Here is a 21400-nt window from a genome sequence, read left to right on the forward strand (position 1 = left end):
CTATGACACATCATGCTGTAGGATGATATAGAACTCTGGTAGGGGTTCTCTTTCCACACATGGCAGTTGTGGATGTTTTGTGCGTGTTTCTATGTCTGTGTATGGAGCAATGTATTTTAGGCTAGTCACACTCAGTACAATTCAAATGCCCTACTTTGGCAATCCTGTTGATGTCATTCACTGTGAGATACACCTTTGGGGATGAAGCACTCCAGCAATCCCCGTAGTGCATCCTGTAACAGTATCATGCTGTAGTGTCATATAGAACCCTGGTAGGGGTTTTATTCCCACACATGGCAGTTGTGGAAGTTTTGTATGTGTTTCTATGTCTGTGTAGGGAATAATGCATTTTAGGCTAGTCACACTTAGTACAATTCAAATGCCCTACTTTGGGAATCCTGCTGATGTCATTCACTGTGAAATAAACATTTGGGGAAGGAGTACTCCAGTAATCTCCATGGTACATCCTATAACAGTTTAATGCTGTAAATATACCTATTTAGGTAGGAATTCTAATCCCAGACGTGACAGGTGTGTGTGTGTGTGTGTGTGTGTGTGTGTGTGTGTGTGTGTGTGTGTGTGTGTGTGTGTGTGTGTGTGTCAGTGTTTGTCATTCGTAGCCTGTGTGGCTGTGGTTGTGAGTGTGTAACAACTGGACTCAATGTGGAGTGGGCTTTGCAAACTTGTTATATTGTGGTCCAAGTATATATCACAATGTCCACCATACAGGGATAATAGATGTGAAATAGCTGAGAGGCTAGAGTGCAAATCCATTCCCCCTAAATGTGACATCAATGCCAGCTGAACAATGTTAGCAATCCTTGTATTACCCAGGGAACACTCTCAACCCATGTCTCATGCACACACACTCTTGCCTAGGCAACAACCATTATGTTGGTAGTACCCTGCATATTGTCCACTGATAGTAACCATGGCGTGATTCAGTTGGCTGTAGAGGGCATTGCACCCTGTCCATCAGCCCAATAGGCATGTACATGCCGACAGTACACCTTTCCCATGTTCCCCACTGGACACCTGCAACACCTGTGGTCCATCAAATGTGACCCACAAAGGACATACCATGCCTGAAACACAAGCCCAGTATGGACAGATGCCACTGGCACCAGGGAATACCAGTATCATGCTATCAATGTAGGTGCAGGGTCAACCTGCTGTCCATTAACAGTTCCCACCACATGAGGCCAGGACTGGCACAACTGATAATAACAATCTGTGTACACAACATGGGCTAGACACCACAGGTACAATTCCACATGTCACTTTACATGCATGTGGGAGGTGTGTACATCCCCGACACTGTCCATATCATCGATTAAGGAACACATACATGGCAAGCAATGGACAGCATTGGCCACATGCAATAGTCACCCAGGTAACTGGATGGTGAATACAATACCCACCTGTGAGGGCAACTCCAGGCACTACACCCCTGAGCCACAATGCAAACCATTGTTATGTGGCCTGATGCCAAGGTATATCCATCAGCTAGCCTTGTATAGCCGTCGGGCACCATCAACCACAACACACCCATGAAGCAATGCACCCATGCATGTCAGTACTTTCACCTGTGTCTGTGTGTGTGGTGTATGATGCATATGACCACATTCACACTCACTACAACCCCCATTGGCATACTGAAGCATGCTGTCTGTCAGAAACCTCCACATACCCTTTGCACATATAACCTCCGTATGACTCCTGTGGTGCATGTGATACCTGCACAGTACTGTGTTGTGGCAATCCCACTAGTGATGAGTTGTATTCCTGGCCCTGCCAAGTGTGGCAATGTATGTGCATCCCTGTGAGAGTGTGGCTGTGCTGATGCTGACATCTGTTCATGCAAACAGGCACGTGTACTACACCTACCACATAGCTACTAAATCCCTGTTGCAGATGTCACTCATCACATATACGTTCTGAGGGCTCCCCAACACGTAACCTATGTGGTGCATCCAATACCTGCATGGACATGTGATAGCACTACATAGTCGTCAGGGGTTTGATACCCTGTACTGGTAAGTGTGTGACACAAACATGCTTAAGTTTTACTCTCCCATCCCTCCCTGGCTTTTCTGTACCTCTGTCTACCTCTCTCACTCTCTCTCTGGTGGATGTGGAGACTTATACCTGCTTTGCTTACGCAGCAGCATGCGTATTTTAAGTAATGCTCAGGATCAGCTGATGGCCTCTGCATGAATTTCAGCCCTCCTCCAGCTGATTGCATGTGGAACAGCTGTGGTAACATTCCCATAGCCAATTGCATGGAAACACACACCAATATCTAGGAACATCATGTTGATTTTGGACCTTTCATTCACTGTGAGCAGGAACTTGATCTGTTGTTTGACAAACAGCATCTCAGATGGATTGGGGTTTACCTCTAACAACATACATTGTGGAAACAGGCCAACACACAGGAGGGGGATGTGCCTGACTACAGACTGTAAGTGCTGCTATACTGCAGTTGGAGTAATGTTGGTTTAACAGGGTGTATGTGGATATGGCTGTCCTACATGTTTTCATACCTGCCATGTCAGTGCTATGTTTATGAGGGAACACCCATCTGTAGGGCCATCTGCAGACTGGCCAGTGTGTGGTGCCTTTTGTTTCAGGTGTAACCCACAGAGCACCTATCTGTGAACTGCAGAAGGTAGTGTAAGGATTGCAGTCTGTAGATGGTGATAGCCGTGAGAGTTACTGACTTCATATCCCTCATAGGACATATGGTGCAACAAACCCTGTTACAACAGTAAATGTATATGGTTATCACAGCAACATGTCAATATTGGCCCTGTGTATGTGCCTCCAGCCACAGCCCTGTCAGCCTTTGTATATATGTCATGCTAAGGGTGCATATGTACTGTACACCATAATTCGTGACATCATATCTGATAAAAGCCAGTGAGATATCAGACTACTACACATGTAATGTATAGTAGGGGTTATATTTGATGACATAACCTGGATATTCTGTGGTAGTGTGTACAGTACTGAGGTCTGTGTACTTATGGTGATTGTGGGCAATGTGTTGTTAATATGTACCTTGGCCTGTGTACAGACTGTGGTAGATGTCATTGTTCTTGGTCCTATTCTGTCTGATATTACATGCTGCTCCACTGTACGTTACTCTATCGGATTACATGTTTGTAGGGCCATACATGCACATGTCCTATACCACAGACAGGCATCAGACCACACTGTGTAGCAGCCCAGTATATGTAGGGTTAGTGTGTGAGTGGCACATATGAGGTTGATGTTGAACAGATAGTCCATATACTGTAATAATATGCTATCATGCCATATGTGGCTGTGGTTGTGTTCACACTGGTTCTGGTTATGCACGTTCACACAGGTGTATGTTACTCTGTGCTGTGGAATGCCTGTAGAGCCTGCTATATATGCAGGTACATGTGCATTCCCCCATAGGAAATGTAGACCAGTGTTGAGCCGGTCTGCCTGTAACCTGCACAGTGCGTTTTTACATGCCTAGCAGCTTAGTGTACTTACCCAGTGAGATGTAATGTCCAGATACTTGCCAGATGTACTGCTGCCAGGCCACCATAGCAGTCATGTATGTCAGACAGAGCAGTGGGATGCTGTACAGATGTATGTCAATATCGAGTGGGGTAGTATGTGGCCATGGCACCTCTGTACCACTAGTTATTATGTGGCAGGACAGACAGGGATGTGTGAATGCATAACCTATGGGGGAACATGTATACCAGTTGTTACGTGTTATACCCATCTACATGGCTGTTAACATCCACATTGTCAGGACTGGTCCACATGTCTTGCCCTAACGGGTTATGTGTATACCTCTGGGCTGTCCAGAGTGTGTCAGACTGTACACATATATTGGCCATTATCTCTGCTGTAGTCCACAGGAGCATTACATGCTAGCAGTGGTACTGTACTATGATGTCCTTAGGATGTCTGTCATTAGCCAATGGTGCACATGTTAAAAGTAGATGTGACCTCCCCCACACACTATGTCTGTGAAGACAATCCCTATTACAGTAGCAATATGCTACAAATATACCTGCTATACATACTTGTTGTATTAAAGTTCCAGTTTTATGTCTATGGTGTTATGCTCCTTTTTCGTTTTCTTCTAATTTGTGTACTGGAGCATTCTTTGGTGGTGCTACTGGATTTTGGTACTGTTTTCTTGTTTTTATCAGTAACACCGCACATAGACTGAACAATGGATTCATCCAGCAACCAGTATTCTGCTGATTCAGTCACTAAGAGGGTAGTGACTGACATATCTACAAGCAACGTTAACCCTCTTCTGAAGCTTAATTTGGACAGCAGGAAGTGATTGATACCCGTTGATTCAACAAATGACTTAGGTTTTGAATAAATATTTAAAACAGTGGAGAATGCAGCCTACCGCTTAAAGCATTTGCAGTGGCAATGCTTCCACATGGAGGCGTGCCTTCATCACCAGCTAATTCTCCGTGGACTAAGAGTTAAATGTATGCCTAGCTACGGAAATACCTAACCAGAATTGTTAGCTAAATGGCAGGTGATCAACATCCACACTAGCTTCAGTTGCATGAAGCTACTTATTGACTTCTTTAGGCCACAAGAAGAAGTGATTAATAAAGTCATTGAAAGTAAACAAAAAGAGCTAGAATCTGCAGATTTGTCTGAAGCTAATTTGAATCAGTTGGAGAACTTGCAAGACAGACTAGCAGCCTATGAAGTGAAATTGAAGGAACAGAAGAGCCAGAAGTTACTAAGGGATTATAATGATATTAAACAAGGCCACCTTTTTGAATGGCCTAGAGCCCCTAGGCAGGGTGACAAGAGGAGTGAGCATGAGGTCACTGCAGCCAACCAGATGCATAAGAGGTGAGATGAAATGCGCCATGAAGTGACAGTTAGAGCTGAGGTTCATCAAGTGAATGGAGCCCATACTGATATAAATGTAACTGATGGGAGTGTGTGCTCAAAATGATGATATAGAATGTTTGAAGGAACCCTTGAGGTTCCCATGGAGCAAGTTAACAATACAACAAATGCTCCTAATCCTACTTATATGAATGAATCATCCTCTATGCCCATTATACAAGCAGGAGCCATACCCAAGAAAGGATCGATACATCTACCTACTGAATAGCAACTACCTTTTTTAATACATGTGAAGGAGCCACATGTAGCAGACCTGCAAGCAGAGAAAGGAAGAGAAGGAAAGTTCTGTGATGAATTCCTTAGTTGTTAATATCTCAAATAGTATTCTGAAAAAAGAGTTTGTTACTCTGCTTGAGAAAGGATTAAGTTTTATACCAGCTTTACATTCATCGCTGCATGAGTTTGTGACTGATATAAAGTGTTTTGGACATAATGTGACATTAAACATATTTTGGGTCCAATGTTAGATCAGATCATGACTCTGAAAGACAACCTAGGAAGCCTAGCACGTTTGTTCCAGTAAGCCATCCTACAAATGTGATTTTTATGTGCTTATGTGAGTAAGAACTAGTCAAAATTAGAACAGATGGCAAAGGTAAACACTATCAGAATTTGACCAAAGAAGAATTGGATGCTTTAAAAGAACTACAAACTAGAGAGGATTTAACCATTGGACCAGCTGACAAAGGAGGAGCTGTGGTGGTGATGAGTATGGAGGATTATAATGAAAGTATGTTGGATATGCTCAGTGATTGAGCAACATACTTAAGAATTACGAAGAAAGAAGTTAATGTGATGAAAAGGAGAATAGAAGATGTACTTTATGAGATGCTTATGAATAGGAGTATAATAAAGGAACTATATGAATTTTTTGTAGTAGAACATCCTCTCATACCTATCATCAATGGACTGCCAAAAATCCATAAAAACAGCTCTAAACCACCCATGCATCCCATAGTGGCAGCCTGAGAATAGTCAATGGAACCCCTCTCTGTCTTTTTGGAAAATGAGCTGAAAAAGCTATTGAGTGATTACAAGAACATAGTGAAATATATGGCCCAGTTCCTACAGCATTTACAGGAAGCCACTACTAACATCTATGACTTCTCCCATTTGCTATTAGTCACTATGGATGTTCATAGTTTGTTTACATCAATTCCTAACGCATATGGTGTTGAAGCCATAAGAGATTTGTATAGAGAAAGGAAATTAGACTCCTATGTTGTCTGCAGCCTATCGGAACTGGTGCTAAAGAACAATTTATTTGTTTATGGAGATAGCTACTATTGGCAGAAGTGGGGGGTAGCTATGGGTACCCCCTGCGCGAATAGCTATGCTAATCTCACGTTGGCCCAGTGGGAAGAGCTGTGGGCACTGAATGTAAACTTCCAATGGAAAGGGAATGTGCTCCTCTATAACAGATTTGTGGATGACATTATGATTCTATGGGCTGCAAGTGAGGAAGAAGTCCAAAATTTTGTGGATTTTTTTAACACAGACTACTTTGTTTCTAAAATTTGATGTTAAGATGTCCAGAACAGATATTGCATTTCTGGATGTCAAGATCCTATTGTATCCTATTGAAGGGATAAATACTATGCTGTATTGGAAACCCATGTAGAGGAATCATATGGTGCATTTTTCCAGTATGCACCTGAGACATATTTTCTGCAATGTGATTGACAACCAAGTCACTCGAGTGTCCAGGCTTTGTACCCAGGATAATACTTTTCTCATGGAAAGCAATAAACTGTTACAAGGTTTCAAGGATCGTGGTTATAGGCCAGCCAGAGAAGGAATAACAATAGATTGTGCAAGAGATCTGAGAATGAATAAGGGTAGACCCTAGTACTCTCAACAGTATATTAATGAAATGACAAGTGAAGTGACGAAAGACAATAGAATACATCCTAATGTAGGGCAAGGGACCATGAGGGTCAGCTTTACTTACAGTAACTACAAAAAATTCATATAGTTCCTTTATTATACTCCTATTCATAAGCATCTCATAATTCTACAGTATGTGAAATAATCAAAAAAACACAGGCCTGTGTTAACATCAGACAATAGACTGAAAGAAATTGTAGGGACCACACCTCATTTTAGTTTTAAGAACAAGAAAAATCTAAAGAGGTTGCTTTGCAATAAAAGCTGCAAACCCAAAAGGAATGAACATACACTTTTTGGCACAAGGAAATGTGGCAGTTGTAAAGCCTGTACTGTTATCAATGCCAGTAATGTTTTTACACATCCAGTTACAGGAAGGACATACCAGTTTTTTGGAAATGCCAACTGTAATAGTAAGAACGTGGTATATGTTGCTACTTGTACTTTTTGCCCATGTTTCTATGTGGGCAAAATGAATAGGATGTTAAAAGAAAGAATTTTTAAGCACCAATCTGATATACGCATTAATGTTGTTACGAATGCATTATATGCTCATATTCGAGATAATGTCACCCATACATTTAGATTTATGGCCCTTGCAATTGTTCATCCAACTATAAGAGAAGGGGCTGTAACAAATCAAATGGAAATGGAAGAATCTAAATGGATAATGGACTTAAGGGCTGATTGTTTCCCAGGGCTTAATGGTGTTGTTCCACTTAAGCTGTTCCTGAAAGAAAAAAAAATTGACTTTTTGCCATCAAGGAAGCCCTATATATATTTATTATTTTTTACTTTCTATCCATCTTTGTTACAGATGACAGCTCTGTAATATTCATTCTGTATACTTTCTATAGAATAGGTGTTTATGCATGCTTTCATTTCTTTTTGAGATGTGAACATGACATCTTTTAAGTTTGGAGTTATAGTGTATTCTGCTATTAATGGGTGAGTTTTGTCTCTATTTTGTTCATAATGTGAATTCTGTGTGTTCACCAGACCTCTATGCGATGACAATAGTTATTTGTTTGTTGTATATCAGGCTGTGACTGTTGCTTCTTTAATATTATGGTTGTGAACCTGCTATGTTGACATTATGGTCTCTGAGTTTTTAACAGATTTACAAGCTGTCTAATGGTTATGACGTCAGTGTTTTATTTATTTACTGTAAGTTTTAATATTCTATGCTGATTGTCTCTAACACAATTTAGTTTTGTTCTAAGCTTGGATCTAAGTTATTTTAAAACATGTTTTTGTTACAAGTGCACTATGCAAATGGGGAGTAAGTGTTGCTGTTTCGTTGCCTCATTTTTTAATTGCTTAATTGCTTAATTGCCTTTTAACTAGATTGGTTAGCTGGTTCTTAAATAGTTGTGTGTAGGAATTGTTTTCAGGATCTGAGGAAGGCAAAAGCCGAAAGTGCTTATCCTGTTCTTGTTTTTGTTGTATTAAAGTTCCAGTTTTATGTCTATGGGGTTACGCTCCTTTTGTATTTTCTGCTATACATACCTGACATCCCCTTGCACTATAAAGTTGGTACTACAGGGGCTGAGGTAGGGCTACACTCCATGTTCAGGACATATGGTGATGATATATGTACATATAATTATACAGATATTTATATAGACTTACACATATACACATCAACATACATATATGGATATGTATATGTACATAGATATACAAATAAACACCCAGATATATACATATACAGAGCAATATATGTCTACACATATAAAGATAGAGATACATATGCCCATATACGTATGGATATCTACATACATATGACAGTAGTAGGTATATCAGATTAGATATGTATGCACATGTAGTTATTGATATCTACATATATACCAACATAACTAGGCATATCAGTACACATAGGATGTGCATACATATATAGCTATATATACATATATCTATATATACATATACGTATATCTATATATACATATATCTATATATACATATATGTATATTGGAGTGCTACAGAATCCTGAAAGCCCAAAGTCCTGAAGACCATCAGGGGTGAGCTGCCTTAAGGTATATGGATGTACATTACCATATAATCCACCTTGGTTAAATGCAGGCCTACTGCCACCTGCCATACAGACTGTTCTGTTTGTCAGTGTGCTTGTGATGGTGTCTGTTGTGCCTTTTTATGTAACAGTTACATAAAAGGTATTGGGGAGTTGCTAGTGTGCCAGCTTTGTTCTTATAGATGTGTGTCAATCAGTTATATTTCCTGTTTGCTGCCTATATGTCTGGGATCATCCCACTGATCTCCCAGGAAGACAGGTTGATAGGCAACAAATATAGGCCATTTTACTGGACATTCTGGACATATCTGTGCAGTTGTGGGGTATGATTCTGTATGCAGAGTACTACCACTGGTAGGATTCGAACCATGGCTGCATGTGCTTAAAAAAAACAACAGTTTACATCTCAGTTGCATGTGCTATTTGGGTTTTGTTGTCTGCATTTTCCCTGTTTACTGTCTATGTGTGTCTCAGTTGTACTAAATGGCCTCTGGGGATTACACCCATCATATACAGGCATTCCTAAACATTAAATTTATGGTGCACAGTGTGGGTAGCAGTGCTTAATACAACAGTACTATTACATGATTGCAAATCTACATTACCATATAATACCAGAGTATACACATGCAGTCCAGCAGTTAGACCTTTATTGTCAGGCTATTACACTTTTATTTGCATACAAATGATATGAAACTCTTCCTGTCATATTCTTTAGTGTATGCTATACTTGCCTTGAACAATACAGGTTTTATACAGGCAATTAATTTACTACTACTTTTAGTTTTATTTCCTATGACAGTAAATGCATGAGTATTACTGACCTGCCTCATGTTGCAACCTCGACAGGTGACTGACGTGGGCCTCAATGTTCGCAGCCCGCTCCATTGCAGCTATGGGGAACATAAGAGGAATATTTAGACATACCTATCCATGATACACCTGAGCTGGCAATTATTACACACATAGTGGGGTGATACTTACACACAACTGGAACATCCCCTGCCACTCTAGCCTCTTGGATCCACTTCTCCAAGAGGTCCCCCTTACTCTGCTTCAATCAGCAGAGTGATGCCTGACCTGCTCACCAGTTCGGGATATGCCAGTGACACTGGTGAGGTCACAGGCAAGATGGTCCCAGGCCTCTGCCTTATATTGGGAGCCCTGGTACTAGCCCTGCAGCAGTCTCTGATCATGGTCTTTGACAAGAAGTCCTGCCATGACTCTGGACTTTTGGCTGCACCACTGTTGCACCTGAAAGTGCATACCTTCTCCCCTTCCTGACATGGTGCCTGCAAGAGGAAGCTACAACCAGTTCTGAGATGTATTCCTGTCTCTTGGGTTTATGTAGGGCTGATTTCCCACACTTTTCCGTGACTGGCCAGTTTTGAAAAGGCTAGGCTATGAGCAAACCTGTTTACCTAGGGTTGGCATTGTTTAAAGGGATATACCATTGGGCACACTGAGTTAGCTAGCCTACACATTGCTTACACCTCCTAAGCTCGCCTGTGCAATGCTTAGTGTTGCTTACATTAGACTTTGCATTATAATTCCTTTTTGGCATTGATTTATTATTCATTACACCTTATATGTATGCCTGGTATCCATGATTCATGTGTACATAACACTGTATGGGGTCCTTGTGTTTTACTGGGGACTTCAACATTCTATTACAATTACACCTGACTTCTGGGCTTACTGCTGTACTCCAGTTCACATATTTATGTTATGTAGTGGGTTAAGGCACATATGTCTGTATACTGATTCCTTTCACAGGTTCAGTTTGGTTTTACTATGGTGAAGACTTGTTTGCTGATACCTCATTCTTCCTTGCTTTTGTGATGGCTTGGTGGTTAACTAATGTGCCTGTGGTGTATAGGGTCCTGGGTTGAGGTCTGCATGGCTCTTTATTTTGTTGATATACAGAACAAAGGCCATTGGATACAGAGTGATTAAGGCACTTTTGTGCTTTTGTAAGCGTGTTTGCATGGGTTTATGCAAGGGTAAGCAATGTTAACCGCCGGTTACATATGCTTACAGAGAGTTAGCTTCAGAATTGCTTAACCTGTGTGCGCATTGCTTACCCCCATGCAAACAGGCTTAAGCTCACTTACTAGTGCTTAAATATGCTTACTTCTGGTTATTGGTGCTTAAACCTGCTTACTAGTGCTTTATTCATTATGATACTGACATATCACATGTGCATTTACTGCAGTACTCCAGTTCATAAATATATGTTATTTAGTGTGTTATGCAACATGAATATTAGTCATAACATGCTTTGCCATGGAAAATGGAATGTGCTGCAGTGGAACTCAAACCGGGAATGCCTGCTCGTAAGGCAAATGCTCTGCCCACTACACTATTGCTCTGCTGCTTCAATTGCATATATCTTTCTTGTCATCCTCTTCAACCATTTAAGTGGCATTAACCACAGCTAAGTGATGGGCACACCCACACACCTGCTGTCAGCTTTAATGGGATTTAAAAAAAAAAAACTAAAAGGGTTTGTTCATTTTATTTCTGCATACATTTGCTTTTGTACATGAGGGGGACTGTTGGTGGGGATATGTGGACACCTATGAGTGATCTCACTCATTTCTTACCTCTTTCTGCTGTTCTTCATTGTGGGGGCATGTATATTCTGAGAGCTCTGCTCTCAGACAAGCCCCCTGTACTCGTACACGCTCCGTGTAAGATTAGAAGCTCAGGCAGCACGCCTCATTACTATGCATGGTGTTCTGTCATCCTGCTCCTAAACGGCCGCCTCCATGCAGGACTAAGCTAGTCCTCCACAGAGGAATAGTAAATCTGGGGAGGCAGATGAGGGAATGCACACAGTATAGCAAAAAAGCTGGCTGCTTTATAACATACAGATCATTTTCTTGTCTTTTCTCACATTTTCCCTGCAATTCATAAAGCTTATTACTAAGTGCACATCTTCTGTATTCAAGAACATCCCCACCACTTTGTGCTGTCTTTTCACTCAGAAAAGCTGCTCATGAAGTACACTTAATGTAGACATACTGACAGCCTTTATGCATCTTGCCCCACATTCAAATTGGCCAACAAATCTTGCTGGGTTAAACAACTTGGCATACATTATTGCATCTTTGGTTGCATACTCGGTACAAGCAGATATATATATATATATATATATATATATATATATATATATATATATATATATATATATATCTCTATATATACACATACATATATATATATATATATATATATATATATATATATATATATATATATACATATATATCTGTTTTTCAGAGGCCCAGGGAGAAAATCTCCACATAGAAAAATTACAGATAAATTTAGTTATTTAGACATGATCAGTATACACACAAATTACAAAAGACATGTTTTTATAGTGGTATGCAGCACATCAACAGTTACAGTGGAGAGAACAAACAAAAAAATTAATTTAAAAATAAAGGTAATTAATAGATTTGTGATATACAGCTGAAATTTGGAACATAGGTAGAATACATACATAGTACACAGGTACAGTACATACATTGTAGATTAGCCAGTGTTTGTGAGTAAGACTGAAAACTATTATCAAGTACTCTAGGTTTAGTATGGGTACCTTATCCGCTTTCACTAGCCTGGGGAGCAATCATGGCACTGCCAACTTTGCTTGAGATGTTGCCTGATGAGGTCTTTAAAGGAGGCTTTGGATGATGTGTTTTGAATGCTAGTGGGGACAGAGTTTAATTTTTTAGCCACTGAACTACTATATAGTGCAGCTCCAAAGCTATTGTAGCTGTTGGTGACTTTGACTAGTAGTTTGCTTGATAATCTATGAGGCCTTTTGGCTGAGTGATGTTGCACTAGTTTTTTGAGGGCAGGACACTTATTGGGGAGGTAATAGATCGAATGACAGAGACAGAGCTGATTGTAGGTTAGGAGGTTGGGCAGTTCAAGCCAGTGGAGCTGTCTCAAGGCAGTACAGTGATGAGTTCTATATGAGCAATTTGCTGGAAAGCGGGCAATTCTATTATAGCAGACTTCCATTTTGCTCAGTTCGGTTTTGTTGAGATTAGTCAGAATGGGAGATGCATAGAGTAGGGTGGATAGAAGTTGGGAGTGAGCAATGGCTGATCTTGTTTTGGTAAGAAATGGTTTGATACGGTACAGTGGTCCTAGTTTGGCATGTACTTTTTTAATAGTTAAGTTGACTATCAGAGTTTAGGTGGGAGTCTATGGTTATTCCCAATAGCGTAGCCTGTTTCACTGGAGTGATTGGAGTAGCATTTGTGGAGTAGATGGTGAATTGACTGTTATCAGAGTTTTTGTTAGAACTGTTTATAATCATAAGCTGAGTTTTCTTTGGATTGAGGATAAGTTGGGCTTTGGTAAGGTAGTTTTCAATGTCAGAGAATGCTAGTTGAGTTGTTTGCATGAGGATGGGAATGTTTTCTGCAGCACAGATTAAGGTAGTGTCATCTGCATACTGAATGATAGATGCATGCTGTGTGGAGGTATGGAGGTCATTTGTGAAGATTGTGAATAGTAGTGGTCCTAAGATAGAACCCTGTGGGACTCCTATAGTTATGGGCAGCTGAGGAGAGAGGCAATTTTCCCATTTCACATCTTGGTACCTGCCAGTTAAGTAGCTTTGGAACCAGGTAAGAGTGGAATTTGATAGGTGATATTGGTTTAGTTTGTTTAGCAGGATTTGGTGCGGACTGTGTCAAATGCTTTAGACATATCCAAAAAAAAGAGTTGACACCTGCAGGCCTTCATTTTTGAGACGGTTTACTGTGTCTGTGAAGCAGAAGAGGGCTGTAGTGGTACTATGGGTAGGTCTGAAACCATACTGAGTAGGTGACAGGATTTTGCTGTCTAGGAGATATTTTAGCATCTGGGTATGGATGCATTTTTCTATGATTTTGGCCAGGGGGGAGAGAGTAAAGCAATGGGTCTGTAGTTATTAAGTTCAGTAGAGGTCCTGCCTTTATGTATGGGTGTAACATAGGATACTTTCCAGAATTTGGGCACATAGTTTTCAACAATTGATCTGTTTATGATATATATATATATATATATATATATATATATATATGGTTTACTATCATAATCTCGAAAGTAAAAAAAAATGGTACTTATTAGCGAAGTGTTTCACCGAAAGTAGACATTACCTAACGTCCCTAATGCCGTAAATTAATGCCGAAAATGTCGATCACGACATTTTCAGCACTTAACAGCAATCCCACCCTTACCACCCTTCCCATAACTCCCTAACCAGCGAACCTCACATCCCATTTATGCAGGGGGCAAGCCCTCCCCAACTATATATTCTAACTCCGAGATCGCACTACAGTGAGGAAAGGGATGTTGTTCCCGTACTGCACTGTAGTGCGATCCCTGTGCATAATCGAACATTATATTTGCAAATGCACAGTACATTCACAAATATAATGTTCGATTTCGTAGCTGGCACACATATGAACTATTCAAACATCTGTGGTTCGAATAGTTCATAGGCGTGCAATGCTACGCCGATATATTGATAGTAAACCATATATATATATATATATATATATATATATATATATATATATATATATATATATATATATACTAATGTTTACAGATGTAATGCACATAATGACATACCACTAGAGCAGTTGATAATCTGATGTAGGCCTTGGTCCACCAGTAGGATAATGAACAATAACTTTTATGAGATATATTGCTGTAAAGGTCCACATTTTCAGACTTGCACATTTAGCAACATAAAATTCAATATGTGTTATTTCAGAAAAAAAAGAAATGCTTTAGTAGAAAACATGACATAGTAGATATGTTTTCTATTGTTATATAAAAAAATGCACTTTATTCATCTGCTTTTACTGTATTTGAGTTTCTCCCTACTTTATTGCATTTATTCTGCTGCATTTGCTACTGCTTGTTTGTAGCCTGATTAAATTGTAACTGTTATTCTAAGCCTTTGGTTGAAGTACTTGGGCTTCAGACCAGTTGTTTTACATTAAGAAGGTTTGTGGTCTGCACTGTTGTGGCAGGACAGGTAGCTTACATCCTTCTAAGTTGGGAGTTTCTGATTGAAGGCTTAGTGTCTGTTATTCTAAGAGTTTATTTGTTTTGGTTTAAGCAATTGGGCTTCAGGCCAGTTATTTTACATTAAGAAGGTGTGGTCTGCACTCTTGTGGGAGGAGAGGGTAGATTATGCCCTTCTGAGCTGGCAGATTCTGGTTAAAGGCTTATTGTGCCTGCTTATTTGAACTGTTTCTTTCTGAAACAGGTACGCCTTATTTGCTGTAGCATAGACTAAATTCAGACCTGCTGAATCTCGCTTTGTTTGTATAACTTGAGCACTAATCCAGACCATCTTATTTTGGAGAAGGTTCCCCTACATCCTAGTGGTAGGACTGTGCAGTTAGAACTTGTCTGATCGAAGACTGCTGGAACAGGGCTTAGTTTTTAGCTTTTTATTGGTTAATTTGTATAAATCAGTTTGCTCATTTCCTACTGTTATATATAAAAAAAATACACTTTATGCATTGCTGCTTAGCTAGGGGTGAACTCTTCCTGGCTCCATAAGGTTCGCTCTTCAAATTTTCCCTTAGAACTAGTCAGTTTTTTAGTTTTAGCACTCAAATCTGTTTCTTAGAGCTCAGCACTTGTTGAACTCATTGTAAGCACTAAATAAGCTACAAGTTACTACAGCACTCAGCTTTCCTCACTTGTCTAGAGGAAAACAGTTTTTAGTACTTAATAAATAAGTGCCTATCCAGGCATATCTAAGGGTCAGCTCCTGGTGTTTTCTCCTGTCTACCTGATGAATCTGGGCATCTTAAGGCAATGCAGCAATTGCCTCATGTACACAGACAACCCTCCCCTCCTACCACCCAACACTACAACCTGTGAGAGATGCACTCATATAGCCAAACTGGAAGCAAAGCTCTCTTCACCCAAGACTGAACTAGACAGTCAAGAGGAGAAGGTAAACACTTGCACCACACCACACTCATCACATAGTCTCTCAAAGCCTATACCACCAAAACACACACATAGCAACACAAAACACACACCTACATTCACGGAGGCTCTCAATACAAATCTGCTCAAGCAACAGAGACCTCTAAAGCAGAAATGCATGCAACCTCCACCCCCCAACACAACCCAAATGACACACAGCCCACAAACTCAGTGTGCCACTCACCCACAGCCCATAAGGCATAACAATGTACCCATCACTCTAGTCATAGGTGACTCTATAGTCAGGCACACTGATGTTCCACTCATCAGGCTAAGCAAGGTGAAAGTTACTGTCGGCTGCCTGTTGGGTGACAGGATATGCCACATAATGCATGCACTCAGGTCACTCCACAACAAGTACAAATATGACTCTGTCATTGTCCATGTTGGTGTGAATGACCTGAGACGTACCTCCCTGGACTACATGAAGAGAGATATGGAGGAGCTCTCCAATCTTGTGGCCCAGGCAGGTATGCTAGCCCTGAGCAGCATCCTGCCATCACCCAGAATGATACCACAGTACAAGGACAAAATGATTGACTTCAACAATTGGCTAAGCTTCTTGTGTCATTCTAAGGGGATCCAGTATCTGTCTGCCTGGGATGACATGATCGACAGACCACGATGCTTTGCCAGAGATGGCCTGCATCTGTCACCCTTGGGATTCCGGATACTGGCTAAGGCTCTTGCCACCCTATAGTGCCTTTTTTAGGCAAGGTTCAAATAACAAATTCACCACTGTAACAGGTACAAGCAAGCAAAATCTGAGGGTAATGCTACTCAATGCTAGAAGTCTAAACCACAAAATGCATTAACTCGAGGCACTCCTTAAAATGGAGAACATTGACATCTTTGCAGTGACAGAGATCTGGTTCAAGGCTCCAGAGAGCACCCCTGCATTAACAGGCTATAATTCATACCACACCTTTCAGCCACCTAACCTGGACCGAAACACTTAAGGTGGAGGCGTCTCCATATTCAATAAGAATGTCCACACTTCCAGGCTAGTTACTCAGCATAATGCATCCAAGAATATCCAATTGCAACTAACTCTGGACAAGACCGCAATACATATTGTAACTTGCTACAGATCCCCACACCATGCCTTAGGATTCCCACTACTCATTTCTCGATACACTGGAAAATATTAGGGTACAACCCAACACCCTAATATTGGGCGATTTCAACTACCCCACCATTAAATGGGAAAACTACTCATGTACCAACTCTTTTGCTCAACGTTTTCTGGAATTCATAAATTCCAGCACCTTGGATCTACTTATCTACACCCCCACCAGGGCCAGCAATATCCTAGACCTGGTCATTACCAACATGGGTGACCGGTGTTCTACACCAGAGGTAAATTTTTCGGTCAGATCCAACCACAAGCTAATCAGCCTAAACATCCACATCCCTCCCCTACCCCCCACTAGGGAAACCACCGTAAAAAAATTCTCCAAAGCCAACGTCACGCTTCTTAAGACAGAAGTGGCACAACACACATGCAGACAGACAATAGAGGTACAACTGCTGAATCCTACACAAATGCACTTTCTAAGCACTTACATTAGTGCATGGACCGTGCTATCCCTAACAGAACCAAGATGCTATCCTCCAAAAAAGGAAGGCAATCTGGTGGTCCCCTGCCATAAACAAACTCTACAACAGAAGAAATAAACCATTGCAGAAAAGAGTAAAATGCCATGACTGGAAGAACTCCCTGGTTAGCCTCAGTAAGAAGCTGAGATCCCGCATAAAATCCTCCAAAGCTAGTTATGAAAAAAAAAACATGACTGATTCTAAAGACAACCACAAAGCATTCTATAGCTATGCCAAGATTCTCAATGGCAATACTCAGATCTGCTCTGAGTATCAGCACAATGACACTAAATATACAGAACCAACTGATATTGCCAACATCCTGGCAGATAGGTTCAGTGCTAACTTTACCCCCCACCCCCACCCCTAAAGGGTCCGTCTCTATATCAGAAGAATGCAAAGTTCCTGTAATCATGGCTGCACATGTAAAAAACAGACACTCCAAAGCCAAGAATACAGTATCCATGGGACCTGACAACATCTCAGGCTACATTCTACATGAACTACAGAATGATTTGGCACCCCACCTAAGCACCATGTTCAATCATAGACTCACCTCAGGCTTTGTGCCCACTGAATGGTACACAGCAATGGTTATCACACTCCACAAAGAGGGAGCCACCACAGACCCCGGGAACTACCATCCCATTAGCCTAACGAACCTGGTCTGCAAGGCCATGGAATGTATCATCATGGAACTTATAAACAAAGACAGTGGTAATCTCCAAACTCTGGACCCTATGCAGTTTGGGTTTGTAAAAGGCAGATCATGTTTCTTAAACCTGATTGACTTCTTTGAAGCAGTCACCAAAGCCGTAGACAAGGGTAAGGTGGTTCACACAGCCTATCTAGATCTTGCCAAGTCTTTTGACACCATCCCCCACCCTGGAATTATAGATAAACTCACTAAACTAGGAATAAATCCCTATGTCACAAGATGGGTTGCCAACTGGCTCACTGACAGAACCCACACTGTGAAAGTAGCAGACTCCAAATCCGACTTCAGGCCAGTGACAAGTGGAGTACCACAGGGTTCAGTCCTGGGTCCTCTCCTGTTTGGTATCTACTTTTCTGAAGTACAGGCTAACACAGAAGGTCTTTGGCTAATGAAGTTCACAGATGACTGTAAACTAGAAGCCATAAATGAAACTCCTAATGATGTGGACATCCTACAAAAGGGCCTCACTGAGGCAGATGCCTGGTGTCAAAGCCATGGCCTCAAGCTCAATGCCAAAAAGTGCATTATCATCCCCTTTGGTAAAAATTCTGTACCCATGAGCTACCACATAGGTGGTAGTCTACTTAATAATGAAAGTGTGATAAGAGACCTTGGGACACAGGTGGACAGTAGTCTCTCCTTTGATAATCACATTGCCACAGTAATCAGGAAAGCCTTCTATGTGGCATACCTCATCACAAAAGGTTTCTCATCCAGGAAAAAAGAGGTCATTGTTCTCCTCTACTTGTCACTCATTAGACCCATTATAGAGTACAATGCTCCTTTTGGTATGTACCTCACAAAACATCTGCAACAACTGGTAAGGCCACAGAAATACCTCACAAAGAGGATTACTGGACTCAAATAGATGCCCTACACAGACCGTCTCAAAAAACTCCAGCTTTACTCCATCGCATATCACCTACTCAGAGGTGATCTCTGCCTAACATACAAAGCTATGTCAAACCCAGAGCTGTTGGACATGCTCCACTTAAAGAAATCCCAATCCCTCTGAGCTACATGCTCTTGGGACCTAAACCTTGTCACCAGAATAAACAGAACATGCTGGAGGGATAGATTCCTGTCCCACAGACTTCCCATACTCTGGAACAAGCTATCTATCTATATCAAACAAAGCTCCTCATTAGCACTCTTCAAGAAAAATCTTGATGATTGGATGGGGAATAGGAAATTCACCCTGGGGATCATCTCTGTGGCTCTGCTCGACAGGGGCACAGGAAAATAATTTTCTTGGGTGGCGAAAAAAGGTGTCAAAAAAGGAAATGAGCAACACTGAGTACTGAGTAGCCTATTCCAACCAAGATGACTGAACTTGGTAATTTATAAAAGTTGAGGTTACCTGCAGAATAGATGATGTAATACTTTATTTCTGCAGGGCCTTGCTTAAGTTTCTATATAGAGTTATGGTTGCTTAATGCAGAAGGAGCAGTAAGTCAGTCAGTGAGATCTGATGTACAGCCAGCCAAAAAAATCAGACATAAAGAGAACATAAAAGGAGAAGAATACAAATCAATGATTACACAATTACTTTTTTTTTTGTCACGGTCAACGGAAGTCATTAGGAAATTTCTACTATTCCGAAGGGTGTTGAGTTATTGGCATTGCTTGTACCTTTTTGGGTAATGGATTGAACTTGAAATCTCTTAATATTATTCAATGACTGTACCAAAATCCTGTTGATACCTGCTTCTAATATGCTATGACAGCAAACATATATAGCCCATAGTGGATTCCTTATAACACCCCGGTACTATGCATATATCAGTTTTGGTTAATAGAATTGAGAAACATGGTAGTAAAGGTATTAATTATTTTGTTGGCAGTGTTCTGTGTTCTGATGGCTATATCTGCTTTATTTCCATAGATTCCATGGAGTGCAATATGTGCCCTGAAATGTACTGGTCTGATGAGAAGCATGAGAAATGCATTCACAAAACAATTGAATTCCTGTCCTATGAAGAAGCACTTGGCATCATATTATGTACTGTCTCTATGTTTATTTGCCTGCTCTCTGGCTTTGTACTGTGTGTTTTTATTAGGTATCGTGATACGCCCATTGTGAAAGCAAACAATCGTGAACTCAGCTACCTTATCCTTGTGTCTCTCATGCTTTGTTCACTTTGTTCTTTGATATTTATTGGCCATCCTGAGAAAACAACATGCTTGTTAAGGCAAACTGCTTTTGGTTTAATATTTTCTTTCAGTGTTTCTTGCATTCTGTCCAAAACCATAACTGTTGTCATTGCTTTTAATGCTAAAAATCCTAACAGCAGGTTACGTAATTGGGTTGGACAAAGAATCTCTAATTCAGTAGTAATTTTTGGCTCCTTTATTCAATTTCTCATATGCATGTCTTGGCTTGTGTGTTCTCCTCCATTCCCAAAACATAATTCTGAAGCTGAAGGTGGAAAGATAATCATCGAATGTAATGAAGGCTCACCCACTGCATTCTGGTATATGTTTGGCTATATGGGGGTGCTGTCGACAGTGAGCTTTATTGTAGCTTTCATGGCAAGATCGTTACCAGACAGTTTCAATGAGGCCAAGTTTATTGCCTTCAGCATGCTGGTGTTTGTCAGTGTATGGCTTTCCTTTATCCCAGCATACCTGAGTACTAAAGGAAAGTACACGGTGGCTGTAGAAATATTTGCTATTCTGTCTTCCACTTCTGGAATTCTAAGCTGTATTTTTTTCCCCAAATGTTACATGATATTAGTGAGGCCTGAATTAAATACCAGAGAACAATTAATGGGGAAAAGGAATAAAAAAAATTAATGTCCGTCATTGCACAGGAAGTATTAACACTGTAATTTACTATGGTTTTCTGTTATACATTTAACATGGAAAACTGCATATTATGAGACCGGATAAACCAGTATATGACATTCAACTTAAGAAAGGCATTTTTAGCAATCACAATATCAGCTACAAATTGTAATTAACTGTTTTAAAATATATATAATGACAGAATATCGGTACAGGTATGATGCAAGACATGTATTAAAGATCTGCTTGTGTTGTATATATATGTTGAGATAAAAAAACGGATGTGCAACAATATTAATGATGCTATGTTGTGTTGTGCTCCCTTTGCAAACACAGAAGTAGATATAACAAAACTCTCTACACTGACTGCGATCCGGGTAAACCATGTTCAACTAGTGGCAAGGATGATGAATGG

General features: G+C 40.5%; 1 protein-coding gene across 1 annotated transcript in view; it reads left to right on the top strand.

Annotated features, from left to right (window-relative positions):
* Positions 1–21075, top strand: part of LOC122803912 (extracellular calcium-sensing receptor-like) — a 254532-nt gene extending 233457 nt beyond the window's left edge. Inside the window, exon 7 of the mRNA XM_044073593.1 lies at positions 20084–21075. Coding sequence (XP_043929528.1) covers positions 20084–20994 — 911 coding nt within the window. The 3' untranslated portion in view covers positions 20995–21075. The remainder of the gene's footprint in view (positions 1–20083) is intronic.
* Positions 21076–21400: the final 325 nt, after the last annotated feature.

Source organism: Protopterus annectens, chromosome 6.part0 (assembly GCF_019279795.1).
Source record: "Protopterus annectens isolate FY-2018-M chromosome 6.part0, PAN1.0, whole genome shotgun sequence".
NCBI classification, from domain to species: Eukaryota; Metazoa; Chordata; order Ceratodontiformes; family Protopteridae; genus Protopterus; species Protopterus annectens.